The 22,287-nt window shown below is 38.0% G+C and overlaps 1 protein-coding gene across 3 annotated transcripts in view; it reads right to left on the reverse strand.

Moving 5' to 3' along the window:
- The window catches only part of HIPK1 (homeodomain interacting protein kinase 1), a 49,728-nt gene that overhangs the window by 10,559 nt on the left and 16,882 nt on the right, over positions 1-22,287 (reverse strand). For 2 of the 3 annotated variants that reach the window (XM_015430777.3, XM_005542270.5), the window contains exons 3-11: positions 14,989-15,112; positions 12,792-12,911; positions 11,911-11,997; positions 10,760-10,944; positions 10,291-10,453; positions 9,293-9,518; positions 4,853-4,974; positions 3,780-3,914; positions 1,012-1,154 (exon numbers count right to left, since the gene is read on the reverse strand). In XM_015430777.3, the coding sequence (XP_015286263.3) occupies positions 1,012-1,154; positions 3,780-3,914; positions 4,853-4,974; positions 9,293-9,518; positions 10,291-10,453; positions 10,760-10,944; positions 11,911-11,997; positions 12,792-12,911; positions 14,989-15,112 (1,305 nt within the window). The remainder of the gene's footprint in view (positions 1-1,011; positions 1,155-3,779; positions 3,915-4,852; positions 4,975-9,292; positions 9,519-10,290; positions 10,454-10,759; positions 10,945-11,910; positions 11,998-12,791; positions 12,912-14,988; positions 15,113-22,287) is intronic. The other variant, XM_065547491.2, reaches the window with a different exon arrangement.

Genomic DNA, 22,287 nt, shown 5'->3' on the forward strand with positions numbered 1-22,287 from the left:
AAACTAAAAATTGAGCTACCATACGATCCAGCAATCCCACTGCTGGGTATATACCCAAAAGAAAGGAAATAAGTATATCAAAGAGATAGCTGCACTCCTATGTTGCAGCACTGTTCACAGTAAGATCTGGAAGAAGCCTAAGTGTCCATCAACAGATGAATGGATAAAGAAAATGTGGTACATATACACAATGGAGTGCTATTCAGCCACAAAAAGAATGAGATCCTGTCATTTGCAACAACATGGATGGAACTCAAGTTCATTATGTTAAGTGAAATAAACCAGACACAGAAAGACAAACCACATGTTCTCACTTATTTATGGGATCTAAAAATCAAAACAATTTAATTCATGGACATAGAGAGTAGGATGGTTACCAGAGGCTGGTAAGAGTAGTGGAGGGTTAGTGAGGAGGTAGGGATGGTTAATGGGTACACACACACACAAAAAGAATAAGACCTATTATTTAATAACACAATAGGTGATTACAGTCAGTAATAACTTAATTGTACATTTTAAAATGACTTAAAGAGTGTAACTGGACTGTTTGTAACTCAAAGGATAAACGCTTGAGGGGATGGACACCCCATTCTCCATGATGTGCTTATTTCACATTGCATGCCTGTGTCAAAATATCTCATGTACCCCATAAACATACATACCTACTATGTAACCACAAAAATTAAAAATTAAAAAAAAGAAAAAAGGATTTTCATTATAAAAAATAAAGTTGGGGACCTAGATTATCAGGCTTTAGGATCTCACTGTATGGTTTCTAATCACTTAAGACTCTCTTTAAAAAATCTGGAAGAAATGATTCTTAAGAACCTATTGCTTTCCTATATTCAAAGTTTTCTTATAACACCGTCTCCTAGCCTGATATGGGTTCTTAAAGGATTCCAACAGAGTCAAATTTTCCTTATTTTCTTACTAGTCTCTCCTTATTATCAAGTGCTCCCACCCTATGGGATCTGCCCTTACAAATCTCCCAGAGTAACACAGGACACTTGCCTCCAGTCGGCTAGCTGCTGGCCACTCCCCATGGCCTCTGGAATCATTGCTGTGGGCTGGACAGAGTTGTGTAGAGCTACCCCAGGCAACTGTTGCCAAGTTGAAGGCAGGAGAATTTGCTGAGTCCCTCCAGGCCACGCCTGCTGTAAGGAAACACACACAAAAAACATCCAGACTTGATTCATTCTTGGCTTTTTCTTCTGTTTTTTTAAAGAAAGAAAAATTCATATCTTAAAAGAAGTTGCTTGTAGATTGTTAACTTGCAGAGATTAAAAAAGAAAAGTCAGAGGGGCTCAAAGCTACAAGTCTTATGAATGGGGAAAGAAAACATACTGCTTTCTTTCACTCACCCCCATAACCTGACCACCCTGGTATTAAAGAAAAGAAGATCCCTGCGGTTAAGAGCTTCTATTATACTGTAGAGAAAAGGAGTCTGAAGGTTCAGAGATAAGAGCTGGTTAAATGCTGGAGTTTCATTTTTGCAACAATTCTAAAATATATCCGTAGAAAGACTTAAGAGGACTCCCTGGAGATTAAAAATTTTTTAATCTGACTGCCAATCAGATAAGATATCAGATCAATTCAACCCATAAAACAAAGGGCAGAGCTGTTCCCTTTTTTCAAAGGGTAGTACTTAGAAAATGGAGCCAGATGTGGATGACCAAAGGCCTAATCCTTTTGGGAAAAAAATCTTACGCCAGCAAGAAAAAGCTAACCTCATCATTTATAGCCACATAATAGAATTTCAAAATAAGGCTAAAAGTAAGATCTTTGTGAAATAGATGCAGAAAGCACCATACTTTGTTTCTAATAGTTACCTAAAATATGTTTTTATGTATCATTTGCAGGAATATTTCCACATAAAAACTAATCACTACAAGAAAGCATGATTTCTAGTTTTTAAAAAGCCATGTCACTTGCAATAAACTGAGCAACAAATGTTTTCTGTACTTCTTCCTCACAGAAATTCTGGCATTTTTTGAAAAAAAATGGAAACAGATTTGGAAGTTTCCTTTTTAAACTTGAATTCTGCAGTACGATTACCTACAATGCCTGGGTACATATGGTTCTGTTTCTTGAATTTCAAATTGCAAGGCCATCAACACACTGTTTTAAAAATATTTCTGCAAGTAACAGATCCACTTGTTACAAATACTGGTTCCAAACAAGAAGCCTTCAAAGCAGAGAAACTGCAAACACGTCTGCTACCATAAGCAGAATTTAAAACAAAACAAAACAAAACAAAAAAAATAAAAGAAGTATGTTAAGTCACACCATGCGTCTTTCCATAAGCCAACACCTGCACAAGACAAAGCATGTAGTTTAATACAAAGCAAGAAATAACATTCCAATGTGAGGCAGAAATCTGGCGTTCCAAGCGACGAACTGTTTTGACAGAGGAAGAACAAAAATATGCAAAGCTTAGCAAATGGCTAGTGCAAACTTAAGAGAAGCAGCAAAGGAGAAGTGTCAACTAGCATTCCAACCTCGAAACTACAGATGAGTGAGTTAAAACCAGCGGCTTCGATCAATCGAGTTGGAAATATATCTGACTCCCTCACACTCAGGTTTTATGCTCACAAGAAAATTAATGTGGAAGTGACAAAGACTTTTAAACTGAAAACCAAATTCCAACCAAAGTATGTTTCTGGAAGTGTTTTCACTCACATGAATACTTAAGAAACAACAAAAGAAATTTAAAGCAACTTTGAAAACAGAGAAATAACAGGATTCAATAGTGCCTTTCAGGTTTTTGGATGCTTACCTAATTTTAAATTTCAAATGATAAAATGCTGGATATCCAATAAATAATTCTAACTCCCCAAATAAACCAAAACACATCCAAAAAATCACTCTTAAGGTTACAAATCCTGAAACACACCTCAAAGTCTTGTTTGTTTTTTCTGTCTCTAAGCCCAATACTACAACTGCAGCTATATTAAGTAACTATTCCCCGTGACTTTTAATAACAAAGATATTGTATTTGCATATGTATTTGCATAGTTTGTTGGCCATACTTTCAACCTTTGTATAAAGACCTATTTGTAAAATAATTAATTCTTCCCAAAACTCCTAAAAATGTGTTCACTTTTAATTTCAACCAACAATATGACCTCCAATATGATCTACATTCTAAAGGGAATATCTTTAAATGTAAGATATAAGCTGCCACTGATCATGAGTGGCAAAAAGAGCTATCTTCATGTGCCCATAGAAAGATGGTTAATATCAACTGATAATAAATTAAGAGCATCTTAAGCATTTCCACGTGCAGAAAAGTTTTAGAACCTTAAAACAGCAAAAAAAGGAGAAAGCTACCTTGCCAAGGAGTTCAATTTTGGCCATCCGGGTACCTGTAGCTGAGCCAAATTAAAGGCCACTTCCTTCATGCTCAAGGGTCAGAGGGTAAAAGATAAGGCAGAAAACAAGTAACAGTGTTGAAGCTCTTCTGAGGCTATATTGAGAGCTTTTATCACACTAGGCTGGCAAAGAAGAATCAAGGGATCTGGCTCCTTACAGAGCCATATAACCATCAGTCAGACAGTGCTACAGCAAATGTTGGGGAGGAAAACAATGAGACATTAAAAGATGTAGCAAGAACACAGCCACAAGATGGCACATGCTTCCATGCCCTCTGCAAAGACTAAGCTAAAAATTTTTTTTGAAAAAAACCAGAAAAAAACAGAACAAAAACAAACAGGAAAAAAACAAAAAAGAAAGAAACCAAAGAAACTCCGTTAGTAACACAATCAAGTGAGGGGAATTACCAGTACAGCAGCAGTCTGTTCAACCAGCGCCGGCCGGCCGGCTGCGCAGCTCAGAGTAAAGGGCACCGCATACTGCGGTGTGATGGTGGCTACTTGAGGGTGGAGAGTTGCTACCATTAGTGGTGTACAGCTTCCCTGAAACGTAGATTAGGCAGGTGAGTGAAACAAACACGGAGGCAGGACATCTGGATTCAGAAGGGTTCTCATTCCCCCCAAGTTATTACTGACAATGAACAGTAATTTGATAGCACCTAAAATGCATATACCAGACACGACTTCCCCCCTTCAACTTTGTACAGCACTGGCCCACAAAGTCCAATGCCAATGGCCTAAAACAAAGAAATATAGGAATCCTCCTTGGGCTAGATTCAGGGCATCAGTTCTATGAAACAAAGACATTTATTAAGAATTCTTCCTCCTGTTCACAAAATAGGGTTTTTGGATTTGAGAATTTCCTATGTGTCATAGGCCACAAACATTTATATATAAAATATAAAATATACTGTTTGTTGCTATTTAAATACTTCACTATTTTCTCTATCATCTTAGTCGAATGTTCCATAGCAAGTATAAAGTTTTAAAGCTTTCTACAGTCTGGTTAAACACAAAGAATGAAGAAATGTAATACGTGAAGGGGCATCCTGATGTGATCCAGCCTCTCAACTGTGATATTCTAAGAGTGAGCAAAAGGGACACAAAGGGTGCAAAAGTGGAACCTTGTATTTTAGAATCAAAATGCTGCATATATACTTATCTTTATATGAGCTCCAACATTTAAAAAACAACAACAAAAAAAACCACTTCATCCCGCAAAATTAAACTAAACTTACTCAGAAGACCATTTCTCAAGAATGTCTGGATATTTTTCCCTGCAAGTCTAGGGAAGACGATGGCACACTTGCAATAGTGTTAGGAATGAGTATATTGTTCCATAGAGATGTTTCATTTTAAGTCCACTGAATCATGACCAAGAAAGATCTTAGAGTCAAACGAAATGCCATTTTCTAGGACAAAATATCTGAATCTCAACAGTGTTTAGCAATACTGAGTATCCACATTGCTCTAGCTTTTACCTGCGTAAGAACTCCTGACTGAATCTGTAGTGGCTGAGCAGCTGGTGCCTGGGGTACAATTGGTACAGCATTATCCATCCTCACAGGGAATCCAGAATGCTTTGCTGTTGCTTGTAGTCCAGCTGTTGAAAACAGCATCACAGTGAAATAGTTTTGCTGGGTCTGGGAGTACTGTTTTAGATTATTTTGTTTTCAGCTTTTCTGTTCAAATAATCCACTATTCAGATTTTAGTCCTAGACACTTAAAATAAAGAAGTTTCATTCACAGAAGTCTTGGAAGTTAAGAAAAGGGAGACTGTTCCCCTCAGTTTTTTAATAGAAAGATGTTTGATATAGCGAGGGTTGGCTTAAAGGAATTCTAAATTTTTTTTACACTACAAAATTTAAAACACAATATTCATCCCATCTCCATTAACAGTACAGGCAAAAACAAGCCTTCACTTAGTAAATTACATTCACTTTTTCTTTTTGTTTTTTTTTTTTTTTTGAGGCAGAGTCTCGCTCTGTCACCCAGGCTGGAGTGCAGAGGCGTGATCTAGGCTCACTGCAACCTCTGCCTCCCAGGTTCAAGCGATTCTTCTGCCACAGCCTCCCAAGTAGCTGGGACTACAGGCGTGTGCCACCATGCCCGTCTAATTTTTGTATTTTTAGTAGAGACAGGGTTTCACCATGTTGGCCAGGCTGGTCTCGAACTCTTGACCTCATGATCTGCCCACCTTGGCCTCCCAAAGTGCTGGGATTACAGGTGTCAGCCACTGCGCCCAGCATTATTCACTTTTTAATCCACTAGGGGAAAAAAAACTTGATTTTAAAACTCTAATCTTTAAAAGCAAAGGCTTAAATATAACTTTTAGAGAATGAGAAAATATTATGAAAAGCTCAATAATTTATAATCTAAGTTACCTTTTTATTTACATTTTTCCCCATTCCTCAAAAAATATAACCTAGTCCATAAATCAGACATATATTTTATCCTTAACCAGGCATGAACTGAAAAAATTATGCCTAGGATAAGAATATTTTAAAAGCAGACATTCTGGTTTATAGAAACTTTCTTCTACTTATTTTAGAAATCTACTCTTGTCATTGACATCTAATAGGGCTCTTTTGTAGTTAATGGACAGCTAAGAAAATCAAGAATTCTTCTTTGTAACAGTGCCTTTATAACAATGATCATGTCTTCTTTTTTATTCATTATGCTCTTAGAACAAATGTTGAATAAATCTTTCCTACAAACAGATCTCCTTCTGGGGAAAAGCACAACTAAAGACAATTCTTTATGCCAAGACTTGAGAGTCTTCAGTTGCTTCTGTACTTTATCAAAACTTGCAATATAAAGAATTTAAGTTTCTATTATACTTCCAACTCACTAATATCTGCAATTTTGTTAAGTAAGGATATAAAGATTTTAATTAAAGACTCCTTCAGTGACATTTTCTCAACTATCACCAACTAATTTCTCTTAATATTGCTATGGAGGTATCAAATAAGCATAACTCATAGACCTAATACTGCTGTTTTCAGCAAGTCAGTCTTCTAATTTTCCACTTCAGTAATTTATGAGTAATTTAATAACAGGCTGTCATGAAGAAAAATACAATCCAGCAATGTACAAAATAAGAGGGCATAGTAAAATCGGAATTAAAACACTAACAATATCCTTTTAAGTTCTACTTGTACAAAAATAAAAAGTAACAAATTCATATATCAAGATTAAAAAGTTGCCAGCCATGCTTCATTAGGCAATGTTATCTAATAAGGCTAAGCCACACAAAATTCTTGCCTAAAGTAGGACATGGATACATGCCTAACTACAAGACATTGGTATTGTATAATAATAGCCTCCTACAAATTGGTAAAATTTAGGAGGAAATGTTTACTTCAGAAGTTCATCTATGGCCCCCAAGGTGATAAAGCAAAAGTGACAAAATTACAGAATAATAGTTACTACTAAGCAAAATGTGTATCTATTTTGGCCAACCAGGATAGTATAGAAAGTAGTATTTATAGTACTAACCTACAAATGTGACTCTAATGTATTAAGACTGCTATTGTACTTTAGGCTGAGCCCAAAAGTGGGAACAAAGAATTTAACAAAAGGCAACACTGTTGGAAGGTTCTCCCTGGCTCCTGACCTAAAAAGGATTATAGTTTCATTTTTTGTTATTATTTTGTTTTATTGAACATAGTCCTTTAAATAAAGAACCAGTGAAGTATGGAAAGAATAAACTGCCTAACTGATGAGGATCTATCCTCCTGTAAGTATAGGCATCTTGTAAAAAAACAGATGGTCCAAGAAAAGTGGGCAACCTGGAATAGACCATTGCTGCACAGAAATGAGCAAATAGTGGTGGCTGGGAACTGAGGGGCAATGAGGAATAACACTTCAAAATACAGAAGCTATGAACTCCCCTGCCTGGGTTCAAATCATGGTTCTGCAATTATTAGTTATAGGACTTTGGGCACATGAAGGAACCATGCTCAAAATTCTCATCTATAAATTGGAGATAATGACATTACCCTGCCTCCTAGAATTGTTAGTGAAGATAAATTAATACATGTAAAAGCAGTTAGAACATTATCTGGCATATAATAATACATATCAGGCATCATCATCATCACCTTAATTTTAAAACTCCCTTTTCATTTGGAAAATTTTAAATACGCTCTACTAGCTCCTCAGGTTATTTATACTTCCTAGATAGGAAAAATGTCAAAAGTTATACTTACCTAATTATAGTAAAAAGGGTTATCCCACTTTTCCCCTCTAACTTCTTTAGTTTACATTTTGTTTTGTTAAAGGAACTCAAAAGTTCTTCTGCTTCATCTCTTATCATCTCAAAAGAAGCAGAAAACTTCAGGGTCCCACATTTGAAAATTGTTCCAATGAAACTCTTTGGAAAAAGTAGTGAAAAAAGTGGCTAATCTACTAAGCTCAGTGGAAGAATCACTCAACATACGACAACCCCAACTACAGAATTTACTATTATGAAGCATATGCAGAAAATAATTTGGTAAGTTAGGCTAAATGTGCATTTACGGATTTTGAATCTGTTCCTCCGCTCTCCCTGTGGTTTACATCGCTATTGCTCTCCTGTCCTCCTGGTAATCTTTCAGACTTCCCTAGCCCCTCTTTTCCTTCTGCTTGCTCCAACTCTGTCAGAAACCAAACAAACAAGAGAGTCATAGTCAATAAGTAATTGATGTAAAAAGGCAAAAATGCTACCTGCGGCCGGGCGCGGTGGCTCAAGCCTGTAATCCCAGCACTTTGGGAGGCCGAGGCGGGTGGATCACGAGGTCAGGAGATCGAGACTATCCTGGCTAACATGGTGAAACCCCGTCTCTACTAAAAATACAAAAAACTAGCCGGGCGTGGTGGCGGGCGCCTGTAGTCTCAGCTACTTGGGAGGCTGAGGCGGGAGAATGGCGTGAACCCGGGAGGCGGAGCTTGCAGTGAGCCGAGATCATGCCACTGCACTCCAGCCTGGGAGACACAGCGAGACTCCGTCTCAAAAAAAAAAAAAAAAAAATGCTACCCGCTTCTATGTAAAGTGTTATATGAGACACCTGAATCCTGGTTTATTCTCACAGGGTACTGACACTGACCTTCTCTTGGGAAAGTCAAATGTGTCATTGGATTTTAGCCTTAAAGTAACATTCTTCTAAATGGCTTACCAAATGATTAAACACACATTTCCCATATACAGAAAAAAGAAACTGGACAGACTAGATTACAGAACAACAATGTCAAAATTAAGAAGGATGGGAATGTGAAAATTAAAATCGTATTGCAACACAGGGACTCAGCCTCCTCCTTCAGCTATTCTGTTCCTCTATTGACAGGAGTTTGCAGAAACTGTATGATTCATAAGCTGAAGAAGATAATCTTAATGCCTGCCCCACACAAGCACCTCAGCCTGTAGGATTTTTTAGTTCAGTAAATAATGATTTTTCTATCCTTAAGTAATTTAAGACATTTCCACATTCTTAAACATGGTATTTACATTTTACAATAAAATCACTTTTTATTGGGAACATAATTTTTATAATAGAATGATACAGGAAATAGGATCCAATATTTAGCAATTCTGCTTACAACGAATTTTTTTCAAGTTGTATAGATTTTGCATATTGACAGATACATGCTTATACAAGACATATGACACTGACACAAGGACTCAATGGGCAAGAAAACTGGTGTGAGGCAATTCAATTAAGGAAACATAAATTGAGCTGTTATAATGCATCAGATAGCATCATAATTAGATAAATAGCCAATGTAAAAAGGGAAAACCCATTTTGTGATATCACCCAATTTTAGTTACCTTCATCATCAGAGACAGAGTTTAAACTTGTAAAGATCAGAACTAAACAACTAGAGCTGCCTGAAGCAGGAAGGTCTGATACAATACCATATGATACAGGAGTTTCCCCACTTACTTTGAAACGCAGGTGGACATACTATAAATGTCTGTTGGAATGGATCTGTCTGAGTGCAAATCTGGGTGGTTCCAGGCTGCAAGGAAACACCCTGCTGGGCAACTCCAGGAACTGGTGCGGCAGATGATGGGTACAAAGCTGACTGGTAGTTTAGTAGCGAGACATCTGAATTAGCCAGAGAAAGAGTAGCAGCTGCTGCAGTAGAACTGGAAGCTAGAACACTGGCCTAAAAACAAAAGGATTATATTTGTACACTTGTATTAAGTGGAGACACAATAATTTTACATATAGAGAATTTATCCAGAAAAACTTAGAATAATGTTTTAAAATGTAATGTTAGCTGCCTCTGAAATAACTCTCTGCTTAAGAAACTTTCCCAGTCCCTAAATCGAAGGCATATTACAAGGTCAAATAAGCAAATAAAAAAAAAAAAATAGTTCTATGCTGGCTGTGGCTACACAAACCCCAACTACTTCTGAACAAAAATTGCCAGATGGAAGATCTCACCAAATCTCATAGGCTCTTCCATTAAAAAAGGACACCCAGTCAAGAAATTGGGAAGCTTACATCTTCAGAAACAAACCTAAATGTAAATATCACTGGCCAGCAAACAAATGCAAAACCACCCTGAAAGTTAATGATTGGAAACCTTTCAATACAGTAACAAGAGATATAAAATCCTTCTCCTAACAAGGAGAAAGTCATTTGGCTAAAGTTAGTACAACTAACAGCGGTAAGTAGTACAATAGTCAGACTCCATTTGTTTGATCATGCTGAACATATGAGGGCATGGATTAGGCCTTTATATTTAACTTTAGTTAGCCTGTGCCTGGTACGTATTATCAGTCTACCCTGTTTTCCATCAACTTTTGTCAAGTAGAGAATTTCTAAGAAGCAACAAGACCACCAAAACAAAAATTGGTTCTTTACCTTGCCCTGTATTTTTACTAGTTTCTATCCCATTTAAGCTTGAGTTTCCAAAATTATTTACTGAATACCTGATTGTGCACTGTATTGAGCTGATTGCTGAAGCTCATGGTTAGATTTGTGCTTGTATTTGGAGCAACATGTGTAGTGAAAGGACTCTTGATCTGACTCACTGTATCATACATGTGAACCCTCCGCTTGCAGATCTCCATGTTCTGAAAACAAGACTTAACACTGAAAAAGAGATTAAAGATTCATTAAATGAACGCTGAGATTTAAACAGCAAATAACTCAAGATGAACATGGATCAAAGTTTTTTTTCCCCAATCACTTTCAGATAAAATAAATCAAGAATATGTGTAATCATAGGGAAGAAAAATACACATCTAATTTTTATCTTATGAAGTTTCAATGAGAAAGAAAAGCACTGCTGAGCCAGATTTATAAGCACCAAAGTGGCTGGCTCATTTGATAGTGCTATTATTAAGGCAGTAACTCAACAAACCACATGGCAAAAGCCCCAGAATATTCCATACTCACTGATTGCTATGTGGAAAATCCAAAAGGTGAGTCATTGTCACAAACTGATGGTTAAGAGTTTTTAGAGGGGTAATTCTCTTATCTGCATCAATTGTGAGCATTTTCTTTAAAAGATCAATATATTCTCTTCGGTCTGCCTTCTCTGCCAACATATCTGTTCCCTCTAGGTCTGTGGACATATTCACCTTCCAAAGAAAATTCAGAATTATACTTCTTCACTTAACCTTTAGCACTGACACTACATAGCTGCTTTCCCTCCAAACTATGTGTGTGTTTCCCTCCAAACTATGATCAAAAGAGAAACCTGGGGAAATTCTTTTTATGAAAGTGTAATCATTTTCACAGGAGGAAGCTCTTTTTATGCTGCTTAATTAAAATCTTCATCTAAATTTAGTGGTAGAAGAAAGCTAAACAATTTCTTGTCATTAAAAATTTGGGGGCTGGGCATGGTGGCTCATGCCTGTAATCCCAGCACTTTGGGAAGCCAAGGCAGGTGGATCACCTGAGGTCAGGAGTTTGAGGCCCAGCCTGGCCAACGTGGCAAAACCCCGTCTCTACTAAAAAAATACAAAAATGAGCTGGGCATGGTGACACATGTCTGTAATTCCAGCTACTTGGGAGGCTGAGGCAGGAGAATCGCTTGAACCCGGGAGGCAGAGGTTGCAGTGAGCTGAGATTATGCCACTGCACTCCAGCCTGGGCAATAGAATGAGACTCTGTCTCAAAAAAAAAAAAAATTGGAACAAGTAGTTAAGCAATAGTGATTGTTACTACCTAAATATAAAAGTTTCTACTGTTGAAAAAATTAAGTAAGTGTGAAGAGTTCAGAGTTTGTAACATAATAGGTGCTCAATAAATATAGCTCTTAAGTATTTGAGAAAATGGGACAAGAAACTTTCAATAATATTTTAAAACAATGCTATGTAACAAGACCAGTTAAGCAAAGCAAGAGAGAAATATGTAATTCTAAAAATATACTTGGTTAGGATTTAAATGTTCCTTTAATACATGGCAGAATATTAATGCATTTTTTATAAAAACTGAAAACAAATACTAGAAAGATAACATTAAATTTGTCTTCAGTATAATCAAGAGAAGTGTGTCTCTGCTTAAAAATAAATGTCTGACTTTCTGAAACTTTCTGCACTCACCTGAGCCATGTCATCTAAGCAATTAAAAATGTACTTCCGGGCTTCTTTTGATTTTATTCCAGTCTCCAGTTCATGTTCTTCAGGTGTCTATAAAATAAAGATTCTCCTCCTTAAATTCCATCTGTATGTTATTTTCACATTTTATTCAAAACTAAAGCCAGAATACAAGAGACAAGTGTGGTCACCCTGCCAACCATAGATGGAAAACATGAAAGTAATTCACAATCAGAAAATCTTCCAGTGGACAGATGTGACCTTGATATCTAGCTACCCTTTCAACAGCGATAAAATAAACATGCAAGTAATGATACAGCACAGTTCCTGAAGAATGTCAGGTAAAAAGGGACACTACCATTGTTCTCTTAAAGCTACTTTGAAATGAACTGATATCTCAAACGCTAACTGTTCAACAGGATTAGAGGCACAGTCACAGAGTTAGTCAAATTACTCAGATATTTCTGAACCTGACAGAGCAGTCTCAGAAGTAAAAAGCAGGTATTTGTTTCAAGAAAAAATACAGAAGTCTTGAATGTGGGCAGTTAGAAAATTATGTGATTTTATCACGTTCATTGAGAATTCTCTAAAAATCAGTCATTACTAAATGTCTCTAGTTCTATCACTTAATGGTGAGCACTACTCTCCAAACTTTCTATCAGCTGCGGATTGAACACATACAAAATAACCTCAGCCAACTGAACTAGCACTTAATGTTTTGTTTTTCAACCGAGGATAAGGCCAAACAGGTACAAAGAAATAATTTTTCAAAATGTTTCCCCCTCTCCTGTCCCTCCACTACCTGAAGAATTTAATAAACTTTGAATTCAAAGTTGGGGAATGAGGGGTGGAGTACAGGAATCGTAAGCATAGTAGGGAAGACAGACCTTAAGCCTCCACAGTGGGTACCCCAAATTAGGATCTCTGTTGAAAAACCTGGTTGTTTTTGTTCCGGCACTGAGAAGATATTCAGCTGGCAAGCCTTGTGTTTGTGAAATATAACGAATCTGAAACATCAAAACCATTAAACATCTATTTGAAGTGAAAAGGGAAATTATTAAAGACTTTTACACTAAAACATTATTAACTTTAGGCAAAAGAAGAAATCAATTCTTTAATCAATACAACTGAAATTTATCTGTAAATACCTATATATACTAACCCATCCACAGCTACTGTATCCATTGTTTACAAGGAAATCCAGTTTTGAAAATTTTGGCTATAATCTTTGCTTTTCCTGTGGACTTCTAATACTTCAAATCTGTGGAATCTGGGCCGGGCGCGGTGGCTCAAGCCTGTAATCCCAGCACTCTGGGAGGCCGAGACGGGCGGATCACGAGGTCAGGAGATCGAGACCATCCTGGCTAACACAGTGAAACCCTGTCTCTACTAAAAATACAAAAACTTAGCCGGGCGAGGTGGCAGGCGCCTGTAGTCCCAGCTACTCGGGAGGCTGAGGCAGGAGAATGGCGTGAACCCGGGAGGCGGAGCTTGCAGTGAGCTGAGATCCGGCCACTGCACTCCAGCCTGGGTGACAGAGCTAGACTCCGTCTCAAAAAAAAAAAAAAAAAAAAAAAAAAAAAAATCTGTGGAATCTACTACAACTCAGATAACTTCCTTTCTAAATCCTATAACTGGAAACCAAAATACCACGCAGACATTGTAAATAAGGTAGAAGTATATTTATGGACATGTAAAGATATTTGACAATATAGACCAGGCATGGGGGCTCACACCTGTAATACCAGTACTTTGGGAGGACAAGGCAGGAGAATAGCTTGAGACCGGGAGTTTGAGACCACCCTAGGCTGATATAGCAAGATCCCCAATTCTACAAAAAATAAAAGAATTAGCCAAGCAAGGTGGCATGCACCTGTAGTCCCATCTATCTGGGAGGCTGAGGTGAGAGGATCGTTTAAGCCCAGGGGCCAGAGGCTACAGTAAGCTATGACCACACCTACACGCCAGCCTGGGTGACTGAGCAAGACTGTCTCTAAAAAAATAAAAACTTAAAAACAAACAAAAAAAAAACTTGTGTACTGACTGTGTACCAGACACAGTGTTAGGAGCTGAGGATATACCAGTGATATGAAACAATCTCTACCCTCAAGGAGCTCACATCATAAAGGGTAGAAACACTTTTTAAAAATAAGAAGAAGGCTGGGCACAGTGGTCACACCTGTAATCCCAACACTTTGGGAGGCTAAGGCCGGCAGATCACCTGAAGTCAGGAGTTCAAGACCAGCCTGGCCAACATGGTGAAACCCCGTCTCTACTAAAAAATACAAAAATTAGCTGGTCGTGATGGGGGGCACCTGTAATCCCAGCTACTCGGGAGGCTGAGGCAGGAGAATTGCTTGAACCAGGGAGGCAGAGGTTGCAGTGAGCCGAGATCGCACCATTGCACTCCAGCCTGGGTGACAGAACAAGACTCCATCTCAAAAAAAACAAAAAGAAAAAAAATAACAAGAAATGAGAATTCACAATTTACTTCCACGGTAAAACATTTTCCTTTAATGGACAAATTCCTCAGGAAATTATAGTGTATCTCCTAAAGTTTGTCTATTTTGAGATACAGATCATCTATTACTACAACTCAGATGACTTCCTTTCTAAATCCTATCTTAGAGACCCAGTATGTCACAGCTTCTGGGACCTAAAGTGTTTCAGTCTGAAGAAAGTACTTCACTGTATCATGTGTAAAGGAAAATTATAATAGCTCTGAGTAAGTAGAAGTTCTCTTAAAATTCCAGTTCCTCATCCTTACTCTACTTTCCTAACTCACAAAGCACATTAGTTAATGAAAGTTAAGTCTCTAATAAATCATTACAGATCTAGCAAAGTATCAACCTTAAGTAATATAAAATAAAATTCTTTTTTTTATTATAGAATTGCAAACATACTTTAGCCTAAAAGGCAGGAAGAGAAAATTCTACTATTCTTTAAAAAGTTCTTTAGTAGTAATTGGACTACTCTTTCCCTATTATCTAAATACTTCAGTAGTACTTAGTACTTCTCTTTCTCTAGAATCTATTTCACAAGTAACTACTTGCATTCTATTTCCATCCAAATAAACACTTTTACCTGATCATATTCTGAAGCACCAGGATAAAGAGGCCATCCCAGGAACAGCTCAGCTATCACACAGCCCAGTGACCACATATCAATAGCTTCACAAAATGGTAACCCAAGAATAATTTCAGGAGCTCTAGCAAAAACAAAAAATATCAGATAAAAAAATAAACATTATTTGGGAAAATTAACTACATGACTAAGTCCTGTTTTAGTATTAGCTAAAGGAATATTTATTCAATGAAATGGAAAAAAATCTTTGGTATACAATCTATCATCTGAAACTCAGGGCCAGATGTGTTTTGGAATACAGAATATTTTGAATTTCAGAAAGGTAATGCAGAACACAAAGTACATATTATATAATAATCCCAGTGGAGTTCAGTGCAGTGCCCTATAATCAAACACATTAATATTTCTGCAACAAAACATGGAACAGTCATACTAAATTGGTTAAATAAAGACTTCAAATAGCTTTACAATGGTTCAAGTCAGGCCTTGCCAATTAAATGAATTTGTACCAAACTTAAAGAACAATTTTCATTTATGAGAGCTTTCTGAATTTTGCAATCACAGATAAGGGATAATAGATCTTTTTTATTATTATTCCTAGAAACTTTTCAATCACACACACACACACACACACACACACACAAAATCAATTAAAAGACCTGGTCAGCTGGGCACAGTGGCTCATGCCTGTAATCCCAGCACTTTGGGAAGCCGAAGCAGGCGGATCACCTGAGGTCAGGAGTTCGAGACCAGCTTGGCCAATACGGCAGAACCCCGAATCTACTAAAAATAAAAAAATTAGCCAGGCATGGTGGTGGGCGCCTGTAATACCAGCTACTCAGAAGGCTGAGACAAAAGAATCGCTTGAACCCAGGAGGTAGAGGTTACAGTGAGCCAAGATCACACAACTACACTCCTGCGTGGGCGACAGAGCGAAAAAAAAAAAAAAACCCTGGTCAATAAATAACTCCTCATGACAGAAATGCCTTCTGGAAAAAAAAAAAATAAGAAAGGCCTTCTGAAGAGACATGGTGTTGACAGCACACTCTCTAGAGCCAGCCTGTCAGGGTTTGAATCCTAGTACCATCATTTAACAGTTGCGGGTGTATTACTTGATATCTCTGTGCCTCAGGTTCCTCATCTATAAAATGGTGACAGTAAGAGTTCCCACCACACAAGAGTTGTTGTGAAGCTTAAATAAATATATGAAAGCTTTTACACCAGTGCATGGCACATGGTAAATACTAATAGGTGTTAGATATAATAACATTATTATATTACCATTATTTTAAGACTCTGAACTTTCAGTGTGCTTTTTAGAAATATTCATTTTCATTAACAGTCCAAGTGAGAAATAAAACACTAGGGAACCTTAAAAAGATGACTAAGGTAATCCATAAACTCAGACCTTTATATACATGAACACAACTAAAATAGAATTATACCCATTGTATAAAAAGAAATTGAGAAAAAGAAATATTAAGTTATTGGCCTAGAGTCACAGTCAAATAAGTGGCAGAGCTAGGACTTGAATCCCTGCAGTCTGGCTCCAGAGTTGAGTATATTATGCATTACACTGTTTCTCAATAAGTAAAAGTACATACTCATATATATAAATTTATACTTGACATGGTGGAATACAAGGGCAATTGTCAAACTGTGAGTAATTAAGCAATAAGTAGGTTCAAAAAGAAAATAATAGGTAAACACTAATAACAATAATAATAAATGACACATAAATAGTGCCTATTGTGTGCCATGTACTGTTCTAAGTTCTTTATAAATGTTGAGTCACTTAATCCTTACAACAATCCTATCAAAGTATTATTATTATACGTCATCAATTCTAAGATACACATCTTTTTACATTTCAGCACCTCTGAAATTAAGATTCTTACAAATGATGGTATCTTTTAGTTTAATGGCAGTGCTTTTCCTTTTTTAAGTGATACAAAAATAATGTTGTATCTTATAATCAATGGCACCTTAGATTCTATGTAATAAAAATATTATTCTCCATTTTACAGATGAAGAAACTGGGCACCAAGAGGTTAAAGTAACTTGCTGAAGGCTATACAACTACTAAAAGATGGTGCCCTTGGCCAGCGCAGTGGCTCACGCCTGTAATCCCAGCACTTTCGGAGGCCAAGGTGAGTGGACTGCTTGAGGTCAGGAGTTCAAGAACAGCCTGGTCAACATGGTGAAACTCCATCTCTACTAAAAATACAAAAATTAGCTGGGCATGATGGCGGGTGGCTGTAATCCCAACTACTTGGAGGCTGAGGCAGGAGAATTACTTAAACTCAGGAGGCGTAAGTTGCAGTGAGTTGAGATCGTGCCACTGCACTCCATCCTGGGCAACAGAGCAAGACTCCGTCTCAACAAAAGAAAAAGGATGGTACTCAAGCTATCTGGATCCAAGATTTCGGCTCTTAGGCACTCGATCATCTTCTCCAAAGAATTTCCTTTCCTTCTTACAAGTCATAGAATTACAATCTATAAGGACATTCCAGATCCAGATCCAGATCCAGATTCCTCATGTAACAGGAGTTAAATGGAAAACAGATCTCTCCATGAAGAACCATCTAACTGGCCATGTCCCCTCACAGAATACTTAGGTTTCTCAAACTACTTTCAAGTGATATGTGCTTATTGTTGCTTTGTGTATATGTGCAGGGGGTTGAGGGAAGGCAAGGATTAAGCATGGAGAATATAATTTCCCTAAATAAGAATATCCCTCCCCATCTAAGCAAACTAGGCATAGAAGGAAAGAAAAAAAATTCCCCCCTAGTATTTATACATAAATAGTGGCCCTTAGAAAATAGTAAATATCTGGGGACTCCACAGGGCCTGAAAGCTTTTCTGATCCTTAAACAGAAATAGCAGTCAACCCAAGCCTCTTCAGGCTTACACTTTTTAACAGCTATGGATGGAACAACCAATATCATCAGTTTTTGTAGTATTTAATTTGAACTGTGGTTTTGTTTACCAAAGAAATAACTGGCCAGGTGTGGTGGCTCACGCCTGTAATCCCAGCACTTTGGGAGGCCAAGGCGGGTGGATCACTTGAGGTCAGGAGTTTGAGACCAGCCTGGCCAACATGGTGAAACCCCATCTCTACTAAAAATATAAAAAATTAGCCAGGCGTGGTGACGGGTGCCTGTAATCCCAGTTACTCAGGAGGCTGAGGCAGGAGAATTGCTTGAACCCAGGACGGAGGTTACAGTAAGCCGACATGGTGCCTGCCACTGCATTCCAGCCTGGGTGACAGAGTAAGACTCTGTCTCAAAAAAAGAAAAGAAAAAAGAGAAGAAGTAACCCTCAAAAGTGATATTCCTGTTACAGGTGGCTAGAAGCACATATTACTGATGGAATTTCAGAGTTCAATGAAATCTCAACCATAAGGGCATGTTTTTAACACTGCACAAATTTGACAAGCGCATTAATAAGCTAGTGAGTAAGACTACCCAGAAACAACATAAAAGCTTTTCTAAAATTGAAAAGGAACAAAATTTTCTACTCCTAGTGAGCAGAATCATTAATTTCCAAGTTCATGACAGTGCCAAAAATAGCTGGCAGGGGGAGCACAACTGGCTATGTGCCAAAATAAAAACTGGGTTTAGAACATTCCAAAGCATCAATTGGAGGGCAGCATATTGATTTTGCTATTCTTACCATACTAGAAAGACATTTTAAAGTCCAAAAGGTAGGTCACAAAGAATGGCCAGGCCACTCTATAACTTCCTTTTTTAAAAGGCAGCAATAATAGGCCAGGCGCAGTGGCTCACGCCTGTAATCCTAGCACTATGGGAGGCCGAGATGGGTGGATAGACTGAGGTCAGGAGTTCAAATCCAGCCTGGCCAACATGGTGAAACCCAGTCTCTACTAAAAATACAAAAATTAGCTGGGTGTGGTGGCAGGTGCCTGTAATCCCAGCTACTCCGGAGGCTGAGGCAGGAGAATTGCTTGAACCTGAGGGGGTGGAGGTTGCAGTGAGTCGAGATTACATAAATTCACTCCAGACTGGGCGTAAGAGAGAAACTGCGTCGGGGGGGCGGGGGGGAGGTAGCAATAATATAACTGTCTAGAGCTTAAAGTTTTCTGGGAAATTAAGGAAAATATCACTTCCCACAGCCCCCAAGTCCCGTTTTTTAAAAACAAACTGAAGATTGGCTGAAAGTTTTTTCATTTGGTCTCACCCTGCTTTTGGAGTGACAAAAGCAGTTAAGGATTTCCAGCAAAAGCTCAGTCAAAACAGCAACTCTACCATATCCACCTTATAAAAAGGCAAATAGCAAAAGGAAAAACAAAAAAGGAAAGCAGTTAAAAAAAAATATATATATATATATATGTACAGCCAGAAATGGCAGTTCACACCTATAATCCCAGCACTCTGGGAAGCCAAGGCAGGAGGAACACTTAAGCAGGAGTTTGAGACCAGCCTGGGCAACACAGCAAGACCCAATCTCTACCAAAAAAAATTTTTTAATTAGCCAGGTATGGTGGTGCGTGCCTGTAGTTCTAGCTACTCGGGAAGCTGAGGTGGGAGGATCACTTGAGCCCAGGAGGTCACGGCTGCAGTGAGCCATGATTGCACCACTGCACTCCAGCCTGAGACCCTGTCTCAAAAATAAACAAAAAACCAGTAAGGCTGCTTAGTTCATTGAGGGCTTTGTATTATTTGGGCCTATAAATGTTAGACTTACCCAAACTCTATGAAGCAAAAAGACAAGTTATTTTCTACTTTACCGAACAGTAAGGCATCACTAGGGCAGGTTCATCTCTAAGAACTGAATACTTTAAACTGTGTATCCAGATTATAATTATTAGAATTATTTTCATTACATCTTTCCTGTTGGCCTCATTATTTCTTAATCCCTCAGTATAAACTCTATAGACAAGTAAAAATTCTGGTTCTACCTCATTTGTATAATAAGGAAGCGGAGTTAGATAATTACTCTTCCAGGTCCCTTTCCAGCTTTAACATTCTAACAACTGGGCAGTAAAAAAGGTTATCTACAGAAGCACAGGAAAGTGAAAGAAACTGTTTAAAACTGGCCGTGTTCACTTCAGTAGGAAAATGGCATTGATTGTGCTTTGAAGACGGCAAGTCTCCTCTCTGAAGACACATCCCATCCTTAAAAAACAAATACTAAACAGGCTTTAGTTATTACAGTTAAGTGATAGAAACAACAATCCCTGCCTTTTGGTTCCCCAGCTTCAAACTTCTTTAAGTTGAAAAATTCTTCCAACCAACATTGTTGAGGTTAATTTCACTGGCACCCAGAGCAAGCTAAGGTTAGAATCACTTAACACAAATCACTGATTATTTCCATGAACATTCTCATTTCTTTCTTCCTATCTCAGAGACATCAAACCTACTTACTTACCAGATTACAGAGGTTACTTAAAACCTAACTTCCTGCATCAGTGGCTTAGGTGAAACTATAGTTTGACTGTCAGAGGAAATTAGATTATTTGTTTGTCTAGGATAAATGGAAGATACATTCTCCTTCTCTAGACCTTTTCCTTCCATAAGTAACAAAGTGATTCAGCTTGAAATAAAGGCTGGCTAGTTCAGTAGGGAAAAACATTCAGCTTGTAAGCATGGCAAACCTTTGTCTCTAAAACTCAAGCCCCAAAGACAGGAGCTTTGCTTGGAGTCTGTGCACATTTACAGTGAGCCAGAGAATAAAGTATATTATTTCCACTGCCTGAATCATTTAGCCATGCCCAGGACCAATGGACACAGCGAGGTGGCAAATTTATGTGAGCTGATACTTTGGCAAGTTATCAGAAAGACAATGCAATGTAAACTAAAAAGGAGGGTAAGAGGAGGACTAGCTTTGGAGTCAGAATGCTTCACCAGCCAAAAGGATTTCACAGAGGTTTTATGAAAGACAGAAGGGTGAGGACTTAATGGTCTCTAATACAGCAACAAAGCAACATGAAAGAAGCTTAAGAGGACCATTGCGGATAAAACTAGTGATAAAGAAGGAATGCCTGAGCTGCTATTCCATCTGCCTTAGGCTCATTATCAAGTATTACTGTGACACAACAGAACACTCATGTTAAATCCTAAACACAGTCAAGCCCTGGGTACTGAACTTCAGTATACAGAGTAATTACTCAGTAACACACAGAATGAACTCCTGTTTTTAAGAGGCAAACTTAGCTCCACTTAAAATTACACTCAACAACTATAATGCAGTGAATTTAAAGAAAGCTTTGTCGAAGGTAACTTTGAAGATTTGAAAATTGTAGTTTCTATAAAAAAAAAAAACCTAAATGAATCAATTGACAGCTTAAATTAAAAGGATAAAAAAATACAAAGATCAGCAACCTAACATTGAAAATTATTCAAAAGAATTACATATTACAGAAAGCTAAGCAGTCAAATAATTCGTTTTATTTTGTATTAACATGCCCCAATTATAACAAAGTCAAAAAATATTTATCTCCTATTGCTCTTTTTCAATTTAAAAACTACTCTGTTATCACAAGAGAATGCACTTTGTCTTTGACAGGGCAAACAAGTACTTAAAGAACACCTGTACACACAGTGAAGACAGAAAGGAAAAGCTGATCAGCCTTCCTCCTTCAGCTGTGGTCTGCCTAGTCCCTCCTGAGGACTCAAAATGGGATGCTGTGCTGAACTCTTCAGTTCACCAGTAGAGTATGCTATATATATGTATGTGGGTGTGGCTGGTGGTGAGACTGCTCAAAGGAGAGTATTAAAAAGCAAATGTAGTTGGAACTTAAATCTCCCAAGGCATAAATAAATAAATGGAGATGAGATTCTTAAAGTTAGCCAAGGTTGCCTAGGGCAGCATAAAACCAGAAAACGAAGGCTCTAAGAGTTTCTTTACCTCACCTCAAGTAAAAATCACCAGTTTTATAAAACTGTAAAAAGGCCGGGCGCGGTGGCTCAAGCCTGTAATCCCAGCACTTTGGGAGGCCGAGATGGGCGGATCACAAGGTCAGGAGATCGAGACCATCCTGGCTAACCCGGTGAAACCCCGTCTCTACTAAAAAATACAAAAAACTAGCCGGGCGAGGTGGCGGGCGCCTGTAGTCCCAGCTACTCGGGAGGCTGAGGCAGGAGAATGGCGTAAACCTGGGAGGCGGAGCTTGCAGTGAGCTGAGATCCGGCCACTGCACTCCAGCCTGGGCGACAGAGCAAGACTCCATCTCAAAAAAAAAAAAAAAAAAAAAACTGTAAAAAGATATAAAGAAATAAGGATGGACTGACTTAATATTAAGCTGTCAACACTACCCAAAGCAATCTACAGATTCAA

This window comes from Macaca fascicularis, chromosome 1 (genome assembly GCF_037993035.2).
Source record: "Macaca fascicularis isolate 582-1 chromosome 1, T2T-MFA8v1.1".
Lineage (NCBI taxonomy): Eukaryota > Metazoa > Chordata > Mammalia > Primates > Cercopithecidae > Macaca > Macaca fascicularis.